Genomic DNA, 11,499 nt, shown 5'->3' with positions numbered 1-11,499 from the left:
AGAGCGGATGAATTTTTACGGAACGAAGACGCTATCGCTTATCGTCGAGCGATCGTTGTGCTCTCCTTGACGAAGTTTCTTGCCGATTGCCGATCAATCGTGCTCCTCGTTGGAAGTACTTTTTTCTCGTCTAATTTTTTAGGCATCGTATTATAATGCGGCTTTATAGCGACAGCACTGCCGCTCGGATTACGCTCGGACGAACGGACGAGAAATGAACCGCCCGTTATATCGGTATCAGCACCGTTAGGAATTAATCTTGCACGAGACATTAGAGCTTAATCGGCCGACTGGATCCAAATGAATTGCTCGGTGTGCGCAATCGGTGAATTATTGAAAACTAATTCCTGCCCCTGACCTAATTTCTTCACTCCCGTGCAACGTGCTCGTATGCGAACGTACGCGCGGCTAACTGTAAATCGCGGAACTACCTCCTAACTGTAATTCGAGCTTTCAGCGATCGCGCGGCTACGTTACATTGTCAGAAGAATTTAGAAATGCTAAGGTCGCTCGCTGATCTGCCGATCGGCGATACGTGAAGGCCGTCCGGTAGGCTTGATATTGAAATTCGCCGTACGACTTAATCGCGTAATTCTGCAACGCGGTCGCTGAGAAACGTTGCGACTATAAAAAAGCGACCATAAAAAAGGCGAAACAATATTGATTACTAAATTTGATAAATTTGGTAAGTATATATTACGGGTATACTTATTGGTACGCTTGCAATGTATGTAAGAAAAATTAATATAATGGTATATATTAATCTCTAGTATATTTGTATCGATATAAATACATTCTCGAATCTCGTTAGTTTTGTCAATCCAGATATCGTCGCGATGATAATATCGTCGCCTTGCTTGCGGGGGACTCGGCAATGCAGATTGTTGCCGCGGAGACTGGTGTGCGAGAAACATCGAACGACTCACTCTTCAACGAGATTTATATTTTACACAGTTAATGGTATATTTATTTGTTAGGACAAGAAAAAAGAAACAGAAAGACGCGTATACAGTATATTCACATGCAATGTGTTCCTCTTGATGACATTAATCTAAGCGTACGCACACGCGGAAGCGTTCGCGAGAGAGGCAATTACGGTGCGCCGGCTGCACTTTCGTCGCCGAGGAAAAGCGCGTCTCCGCACACGCGGCTTACGCAACGTCGCATATTTTCACATTTTCTCTCGCCGCGAGAAGGATCCGTCCACGTTCCTCGCCATTCACCGCGCTCCCCGTGTGCGTACCGTACGTGTTACATACTCACACACATACACATATATATATATATATATACGCGCGTATATATATGCAGTTATAAAATTAATGAGTCTTCCTTCGCATTCTTGATGGCACGTTCCTATCAGTGCTCGTATCAGACGCGAGAGTTAAAAAAAAAAAAAAAGAAAAAAAAGGAAAAAAAAAGGAAAAACAAAACAACACGTCTCTCTATGTGCGACGCGATCGTCCTCGAATGAATTGTCGCGCTCTCGCGTGCATTCATACACGCACACGCACGCACGCACGCATATTATGTATACGTACATACGCGCATACACACCGTGCAACTTACGGTACATCCATTGACGTACAATGGTGTAGCGATGCGCGCTGGTGTACTCCACTCCGCGCAATAATCGTGCAATTTTTCATTTCGCGCTTTGCGTGCGGAAAAAAGAGACTCAGTTCTCGCACCTGACTTTCCGCTGTCTGGAGAATCGAGCGAGAGCTCGAAACGGAAAGATTCCCGTAGGGGAATAATTCTCCATTCGATAAACAGCTGTCGTTTATCTCAGCCGAATTTCTCTCAGCGCAGCCGAAAGCTCGTCATGGCGGAGACACATCGCTCCCTGTCATCCCGGTCGTTCGTTCAGTTTTGCGCGAACCGAGCTTTTTGTCTTCCGCGAGTAAGAAGCGAGTCAGGGAAAGTTGCAGGTAACGGCGATAGTGGCGTACCGATTCGGATGCCATTAGCATTCCTTTTCGAATGCAAGATAATTCCTTATCTTGTACCGTTCTTCCGGCGGTTGTTGGCTCGCCGGCGCATCAGCATCGGCAACCGCTGGAAAAACGATAAGAAATAAAGAGAAGAACGAGGCATTATTCCCGTACACGCTTCTTGTGCCGCTTTGCGTATCTTCTTACGCGAGCGATTGGCGAGCAATATTTGAATAACGTGGCCTGTCGCGCATTACGCGATATTGTTTCAGGTCGGGACACGGCCAAGTGCGAAGCGAAGAACACACGTGTGTGATTGCAGACGACAGCGTTAATTGCACGATGATTGCACGAGAAACCCAAATTCGAGAGTGAAACGAAACTCGGTGACGAAGATACGAGAGGTATCACTGATACTTCTGATATAACCTAAGCCGATTTCCTAATCCGTCGTGTCGCGTTTTCCTTCTTCTTTCTTCCTTCACTGCGACTTTTCAGTCGCAGCACCGAAGGCTGCGCGTATTCACCGAGCGATACAAATATCATCGATACGAATACAAGTCGGCTTCTAATGTACTGTCACAGACAATTGATACATCGCTACGTCGCATCGGCACGGTATATTTGGCGTACGAACGTATATCGGCAGACCTCGACTTCATGGAAGACGATTAGTGATTGCTCGAATGTGCAGGTCGATTGAGTCGAGATACGACTTTACAGTTACGACATGCGACGCTGTAACTGCGCCTGTGTGTGTGTGTGTGTGTGATACCGGTCGTAGCTGCATTTTACGCCGAACAGCACTTATACCAGCGCCGTCCGTTGCATTCCAATTCTAGTATAATCACAAATCGTCGGCCACATGAATCTCATGAAACATTTTATTTTACCCTATACGTATATAGTACATTTTTCCTCGTATTAAAAGTATGGCTGCATTCTCCCCGGCGAAAGAAGAAAAACGCTAAGATAAACGGACCCGGAGCCCGCCGATACATTGTCACACACTGCCACCTTAGGACCGCTGGATCAGATCGAGCCGTTGTCTTACCGGGAGAAAAGGGAAAGACGTTATAAGGTCTCTTTGTTACTCTTTCTTCTCGTTTTTTTTCTTTTTTTTCTTTTTGGAAATTCTGACAATAGCTGCATTTTCGTCGTGATATCCAGGGAAGAGAAACACTTCTAAAGATCCTTTCACTATTCCATTTTTCTCCTTCTAACGAGACGAAACTTCTCGTCGGGCGCACGCACACGCGGACGAAACGACTCTGAGATTCTTTCACCGGCACGCTTCTTTTCTGGAAATTTGTCACAGTCTGATAATCGAGTAATTTTCCTCACATGTACACGCACAAGACGCACAAGCCTCCGCTGAACGTTTCTGAAATCTCAAGTCTGACTATTGACTCGTTCGGAAATAATGATGAAGAGGAAAAAATCGACGGAAGCGAGCCCTTTTTTCTTGCGGGAAAGCGCGCTCTACATAAGCCGCCAATCAAGGTGATTAGCATTCCACCAGTTGTTTGTTGCAATCCTGAAACTAGAGTATTCGTGTACGACGGTTGCGGTTAACCCTGAAAATTACACGGGAGAACGGAATGTGGCCGCCACCACCGCCGCCGCCGACGATAGCGACGACGACGATGACGGGAAGGGGTTTGCGTGCATAGTGCATGTAATGCAATATATGCACCGTAAATGAAATAACGCGTCTCGTGTCCGAGCGAGCGTGATATGCCCGCGATGTCGAAATTCGCCTTCAACCTCCACTCTTAACTCGTACGGAAAGTTTGTCGTCATCTCAATTGCGCATTTTCGACACTCCGACTATTTTGCTCGAAAACGCGACGTTTCTAGCATGTATAGACACCTATATACCTCGCTAAGAGTCGTAACTACAAATCTACGGATCTTCTTCGTCTCTCTCTCTCTCTCTCTCTCTCTCTCTCTTCTCGTTCATTCGCAATTTACGACATTGCACTACATGTCGACGAGAATCGAGAGACACACTTTCCGCACACGCTTCAATGGCATGTTCACTTCATTATCTCTCTCTCTCTTTCTCTCTCTCTCTCTCTCTGACTGGCTTATTTGGTAAAATATACATATATAAGTATAGATAAATATACATATATAAGTACGTATAGGTATTCTTGTATTCGTACATATGCCTATATCGCACGTGCGCCGGCACGTGGCGCGGTCGGCTTACAAATGTCTCGCAGTCACTTTCTACCTCAGTACCTAAATCGGCAACGTGTGTATCGTGACTTCTGTCGGTTCGTTGGAAATGCGATGGAAAATTCGGTGGAGAGATACACACCTTTACCTTCGACGGACGGCCGATTTGATTTTCACGCGGGAACACTCGGGAAAAGCGCGGTAGGCAGGATGGAAGGAAACATAAACGGGGGAATTCCGCGATCGGGTAGCAGCCTTGGCGCGGAAACAACGCGTGGTAACGACGACAATCGGATGAGTAATACCGGTGTGCGCATGCCTCGCGGTGCGACCGATGTATGCGATAATAATCAGTGGCGTGGAATTCTTTATTTCTCCGTGCGACGCTGTGGCATCTTCATTTGTGTAAGCGTATTCTTTTTCCTTCAAATAAACGCGTCGACGGTGGAATGTTTAACTGCTCGTTGAATATGTAGTTGCTGGTGTAACTCACGGTTCTCTTCCTCTTTTTTTTATCAGAATATAAAGAATCGTCTAAAGCTGTCGTCTTGATAAAACACCGTTTGCTGCTTTTCGATTTGCATAATGCGCCGCTTTCGCGATGACATGTCATAGGAATGTCTGCATATCGTTGTAATTTTCCGCTCGAAGCCCCGTGTCGATTGATTTCTTTCCCTTCTTTTTCTCTTTTCTGTGAGTTGAAGTGAGTTGCTTCTCTTGCAATTCTCTGACCGCATACACGTACTATCTTTCCACTTGAATGCCAATTTGGAGCGTGAGTGTGTCGGTTATGTAATATTCCCGCTGCGAATGCGATAATAGCTCATCTAAGATTGACTTTTCTTCACCACAAAGCGTCGAGGGAATGTCACTAAAGCGTTATTTTTCATCATCTTACATTTTCTGGAGAAGCGCGTGTATGCGGTGATGTATTCTAAATTTTAATTATATATTTCGGTGAAACTTATATAGAAATGCGCACGAGAGACAAAAGAGAGAGAAAGATAGAAAGAGAGAGAGAGAGAGAGAGAGAAAGAGAGAGAGAGAGAGAGAGAGAGAGAGAGAAATTGCGCACGAATATTTGGTCGTTATTGCATTCTGCTCCGATATTTTCCCACGTAACACCTATCGCATCGCTCGGAGAAATTCGTGGCGAAAGGCGAAGGCTTTTTTTATCGCCCATAATCGGCACGCTCGATGAAATGCCGATCGAAGGAGAAACGCTTCTCCGTGCAGCATTTGAATAGCACGTTCGACTTGCGTAATGGCAGATAATTGTTCTTACGTAGCGCTGATCACTATTCGCTGAATACTAATATGCGCGCATGAATCATTTAAAAAAGTGTGACTCATCGTTTATTTTTAGCTTTGAGCCGGCATTGTTGACAAAAGACAGAAAGCCGCTGCTTTGTCAAATTTCGAGCATTAACGAGTGTTTCAAGAATTTCAAGGGTTCGCAGATGACATTGCGAATCGCGCAATTACGTAACCGCGGTGAAGCGATTGAAAGGAATGAAAATGTTAATGAAAGCGACTGAGCGATTAAGATCGTTTGACGTGATCATCATCGTCGTTGACGTGTGCGCGAAAGAACGTCGATGCATTAGGTATTTTTAATCGGTGAGCACATTTGCCTTGCTACCGACTGCAAGATTAATGCGCAATTTATAATACAGCATAGTCATCTCTCTCTCCTCTCTCTCTCTCTCTCTCTCTCTCATCCTCAGAAGCACATGTCTCGCCAACATGTGAATTGTTCCTCTATCCTACGTTATATTCGCACGAGATCAATGCACGCGAAATACCAAACGAGCAGGTGGTCGCAATAAGTGGGAAATTTCAGCAGTTTCGGACTCTTCCGCTGCAACTTTCGGAATTGAGAGCGTCGCGTATGATCGTTTCGTAGGTGATAAAAATCATACGGATAAATCGTTCGAATGTACGGTAGCAAAGGTACGGCACACTTACGGTGACACTTGATTGTTTATTTGTGCGCTATATAAGTCTCATACGCCGATACGTAACAAGGTCGTCATTCCTTTTCTCTTCGCGTGGAAGCTCTTACGACGTTGGTGTTAATACACCGCGATAAAGGTTCAGCAAACGCGCGCGTGACCGTAAAATGTCACAAACAAGGTCGCTCTACGAGTAGAGCGGCCGATATAATATACGCGACGTCTCTTTCTCGCGAATTGGAAATGTGAATATCTACAACCCGATTGATTTTATCTGCTCTTCGTGTGGCACAGTTTGCACGACTGGGTTATCTCATTTTCTCTTCCGATCCATATAAATCGAAACTGGTGATGAACTGTGTGCGCGGTCATGCGATAGAAAAAATTATATCTCACGCTGACATAATTTTTCTCTTAGAACGACATTTCCTGGGAAAAGAAGCGGACCGAGAGGCGATTATGAGACTGATTTTGCACTCGAGACGTTAAAGATACTTGCCAAAAGGAATAACTTGCAATATCGACGACATCGGAACTTTCCGCAAAGTTGCCGACATTCATTTTCACAGAGGAAATAATAGAGGCGCGGTAGCCTCTCTTCCATGCTACGCGCCTTCGTGTAATGAGCTTCAGACAGCAGAACTGCTCTCTCATAAGACGACAATAATTGTCGCCTAATTAGCTCGTTCTGCAACGAGAAGGTCGTTGCGTTCCTCGGGGCGTTATGTCATCGTGTGATCTCATGAATTTCACTGATTTTTCGTCTTCACATTTCAGAATACTCATCCGGCTTAACGACACGAACTCTCACCAGATGTAAAATTAAGACAACGTGATTGAGGGATAACGTCCATCAAAGTGTATCCGCTCTGTACTCAAAAAGTCAGCATTGTCGTCGGATTAATTAAGGAGAGAGAATACGCGTGCACACGCTCGGAAACACCGTCCGAGGTAAAAAAAACTGCACCGCGGACTCGCGATGTTTCGCAATGCCAATCTTTTTCCACGTGACGCGATGACGGAACATAAAATCGTTCCTCACCATAACGCAGGTGTTACGCTTGAGGAGGTAAGCCGCAGTAAGACGTTTGTTAATCTGAACGAAGTCGCTCTTGCGTCAGCGCAATCAGCCGGAAAGAGCAAAACTCACCTCGAGCGATTGTCTACATCGCTGAATAATAAAGGAGGAGAGAATTCCACGGAGGTTTTTCCTTACAATTCACACTGTGACCATCGACAGCGGTGACGCGCGCGGACGCGACGTGTCTGTTTGCGACGTTCCGATTCGTGACGGGAAAGGGAGTAATTTGATTAGCGAACAAATTCGCGACGGTCAAATCGGCCGGCGAAATGAAACATTCTACAAGGGTGTGTCGATCTAACGCCAAGGCTACGGGAAACGATGATTTGCGGACAAGGGGCGGGACTTCCGTTTCCGAGGGATATCCAGAAGTCAGTCTGGGTATCCACCCTAGAGGATTCAAGATAGCCACTAAAAGAGGTCAGTCTTGAGCAATGGTTTTAACGGGGTCTCGGCCTGGGCAGCGGCTGCATCTGCTGTTGCTGATGATGATGGGGATATCCACCCCTCGAGTTCGAGGGCTGCGTTCGCTCCGGTCCCTCGTTGAGACTCAACCCGGCGACCAGCTGGGCGATCTCGCGATCCTTCTTCTCTTCCTTGGGCAACGCGTTGCCGTTCTGGGCGCTGAAGCCGAGGGAAGCCAGACTGCCGTGGCTTCTACTTCGGTGTTCCGCTCGAATGCTGTAAGAAAAGGCTCTCTCGTTCAGGTGACCCTTCCGCCGGTAGATCCCGGTGCCAAAGCGGGACTCGTTTTCCGGACTATCCGCCGCCCGCGTGACTTCCGGTACGGTAAGATCGGCATGCGAGGCGGCCAACCGCCTAGACGTGCCCAAAGTGGAGTTGTCCGTCTCCGGATGTCTCCTGCCTCTGTTCCCGGCGGTGCCGTATGATCCCGCTGGGTAAATGGCAGCTGCCGGGGCTGCAGATGGTGGTACTACTGGCAGAGGCGCATAGACCGGAACTATAGGCGCTGCCGCCGGAATAGGCCTTAAACGCGGGTGATGATGGCTTTTCCGCGGTAAGGTGGCAGCTGGCACCAGCAGAACCGGCGCCGGTCTGGCTAAAGTGCCGGCAACGGATCGGCTGCTGGGTGGCAGCGGATGGGGATGGTAGTGTTGCTGCCTGATGGGGTGGCCCAGAGTGTGATGACCGTGGCCGTTGGTGTACACGCCTTGGTGCAGCTGATGGTGGAGGAGCTGCTGCTGCTGCTGCTGCTGTTGCAACATGTCCTCGTGCAACGAGCGATTCTTCATCTTCTTGAGTTTCTTGTTGGTCTTTCTTCGCGCCGAAGAGGAGGAGGATTCCTCAAGTAGCAACGGTTGAGCGGGAGGAGGTGGTGGCGGAGGTGGCGGCGGCGGAGCAACTAATTGGCGCGGCCTGGATCCCTTGGTGCTTCTCAGGGTGCCTTGCTCCTGATAAAGGCCGTCGACTTCGTCGCGACCTCTTGCCCACACTTTGTGATTCTCGTCGCCGTTGTACAGGCTGAGGTCGTCGGTCGACGTAGCGTCCAGGCGGTTAGCCTGAGGACTGTCCAAGGTGGTGCTCGAACCACCCAAGGTATGATACAGGCTGTTATTGTTCGACTGATGACCCGTCGTCACGCCGTTTGTCGTCGCCGACGACGGCTCCAGACCTTTCGCGTAGCTGCTGTCCGCGTAAGCGTGAAAGCAACATCTCACCAGGGCGTTGGCCGCCATGTCTCGCTTGCAGATGAACGCATGACACTCAAGGACTTTGATGCCTGTCGTCCTCCGCAGCACGGCGGCGAACAAGGGCGGATGATTGGCGCTGGGCGTTCGTGCGAACGGCGAGTCCAACGGCAGGAATCGCGTGTTGGAAGCATCGCCGTTCCCACCTTTGACGTGTCGCACCGCGGCGCAGTAATGAAGCGCTTCAATGGGGAAGAACCGTGTGACCTTCTTGCGGTGCTCGTCCACGTTCTCCAACAGCAGGCCGTTGCTCCACACACTCAGCCAAGAGTCGATCCCGCGTGCGCCCAATGCGCCTTGCTCGGGATACAGCTCCCTCAGAGGCTCCTGGACGCCGAGGAGCCCCTCTTTGCTCGCATGGGGCACCGAGCTGCCTAGGTAGAGCACCCTGCACCGGCAGTACGGCGTGGCGGTATCCTGATTGGCACCCCTCATCTCTGACAGTACGCGACTGACTTCTCGGACGAGATTCAAGCGGGCTTGGACCAGATCACGTGGTCACAGAGAGTCGAGATAGCGACCGCAGGACGAATCTGCTCGAGCGTTAATTATCAGCCTTCCGCTTTCTACACGCGGTGTCGGATCACGAAGGTGACTCGGGGAATGCTCATTGTGCGTAGCAACGAGCACGCGACACATTCGCGCGACCACGGCAAATGAGACGACTCCGCCCGCGGTACAGTCGCTCTCCGAAGACGGCAGAATTCGACCTGCGTACCTTCTACGTCGGTACACGTCGTCGCAGCACGACGTGTTGCAAAATATGCGCACGCGCGCGCGCGCGCGCGCGCGGCAACGGCGAGAGGAGCTCGGTGCGGCGGCGCGGGTATTTCACAGCAGCTGTAGCCGCTCGCTCGAGATCGCGTCAGGCCATTATGGCTACCTTCTTACGAGTCAACCTCCCTTCCCTTCCCCCCGTCACCCTCCCCCCTCCACCAGCGCCAATATCGGGCCCCGCTTCGTTCTTTCTCTCTTTTTTTCTCGTCTGTCCTCTCACGCTCTCTCCGTCGCTCCGTCGCGTATTCTTTCCTCCTCGCACCTCTTTCCCCCCCGTTTCACCTTCTCCGTCCGTCTCAACGTCGCTTCCTCTCAGCTAGCTCTAGGCTCCTCTATTCCCCCTCTCCGCAGCACCGGGCCCGGGGCCTCACTGGTATGCGGCGCGCGTACAGTGGCGTCGTCGTCGTCGTTCCTCACCGACGCACCTCCACGTGTACCGATACGCTGTCACACGTATGCACGCACACTCAGGCACATGTACATTCTCGCGGCCAGCTCGAACGCGACCGTCGGCTGACGAACGTTAATGAGGGAACGTCGAAGCGACGGAAGCGACATCGAGTCCAGCGGAATCCTCGCCGCCGTGAGGATATTTTACGGGGTAAATATATCTCGCTGAGCGGCTCGAGCGCGTGTCGGTGTTTGTGGAATTTAGAGGCGCGGCCGCGAGGCGTCAGCCGTGCTAACACCACTACGCGGAGCACCGGTGGGCCTCATCGGACCTCTCACGAGGGAGACGGTGAAAATGGCGGAGCGAGGCTGGTCTCCGTCGCCAACTGCCGAGACTTGGGTGTCCTCGGGCAAGCCACGACGATGCCTCGCACACGAAAACGAGCGCGACGTGTCGACGTAACAGGGCCCCTCCGGCAGTGGCACCAACACGTCGCGCAGGAAAGCCGTTCTCTCTCTCTCTCTCTCTCTCTCTCTCTCTCTCTCTCGCTCTCTCTCTTTCTCTCTCTCTCTCTCTCTCTCTCTCTATGCGCACATATTTCCCATCTTGTACTGGCTCGCGCGCGTGCACACCAGCCACACACGCGCGCGCATACACACACACATATACACACACACACCCACGCACACGACGCACACGCACAGAGGCACGGGCGGTCGAGCGGAGCGGCGAACCACTACTACCTGGCAGTACGTTCTTCTTCAGACTGAGAACTGCTGGAAGGCGTGAGACTTCGTGACTGGATCCCACTCCGCTGGCTTCCAGACCCCACTCTCCTCGTGCTTTTCATCGTTGGGTCACTCCCTGGACTCCGATCATGTCACCGTATGCCTATCCACCACCTATCCTATCGGCCTCGGCCAGCACGTCGCGGCTATTCAGGGGGTTGCGGGAGCTGCGCCGAGGAAATGAACATTCTTCGGCTTGATTTTACGTAGGCGCGTTTTAATGGTGCTTCCTCTAGCCTCGGCCGCGAGTGACGCAACGCGAGCTACTTCGCCGGCGACGGCAGCGGTACCTTGACTTCGAATGGCATTTCGTTAGGAATTTCGTTTGGCGTCAGGACACCGCGGGAGAGCCGCGTCCTCGCTGCGCTGAGCGACAGATCGAACGTTGCGAACTTTTAGTCATGGATCCTGATGCGTGCGCGCGTGAAAGTTGCGATTGCCAATACAAAATTATTTTTGAAGAGGCTCAGATAACACGGACTTCGAAGGGTCCTCCATAAAATAGCCAGGGGAGGTCCTGCGGGCGCGTTCCCAGGACGTCCCTTGGAGAACTCCAGGTACTACCTGGAGTTGCTTGTTATTCGATTCCCGACAAAGTAAAGCAGTAATATAGTTTTTCTCACACGCTTTCCATGAAGTCGAGCGTCTGTGCGACGGTGTGGTGTGTTAAAGAACGCGCG

General features: G+C 50.4%; 1 protein-coding gene across 1 annotated transcript; it reads right to left on the bottom strand.

Moving 5' to 3' along the window:
- Positions 1 to 755: 755 nt before the first annotated feature.
- LOC105185680 (uncharacterized) lies at positions 756 to 10,785 on the bottom strand. The gene has a single exon (XM_011145355.3). It carries the CDS (start codon positions 9,296 to 9,298, stop codon positions 7,595 to 7,597), a length of 1,704 nt encoding a protein of 567 aa, XP_011143657.1. The 5' UTR covers positions 9,299 to 10,785; the 3' UTR covers positions 756 to 7,594.
- Between the last annotated feature and the right edge of the window lie 714 nt (positions 10,786 to 11,499).

The sequence above is a fragment of the Harpegnathos saltator genome, unplaced genomic scaffold (assembly GCF_003227715.2).
Source record: "Harpegnathos saltator strain DR-91 unplaced genomic scaffold, Hsal_v8.6 scaffold460, whole genome shotgun sequence".
Taxonomy (NCBI): Eukaryota; Metazoa; Arthropoda; class Insecta; order Hymenoptera; family Formicidae; genus Harpegnathos; species Harpegnathos saltator.
This window is presented reverse-complemented; position numbering and strand designations above follow the sequence as displayed.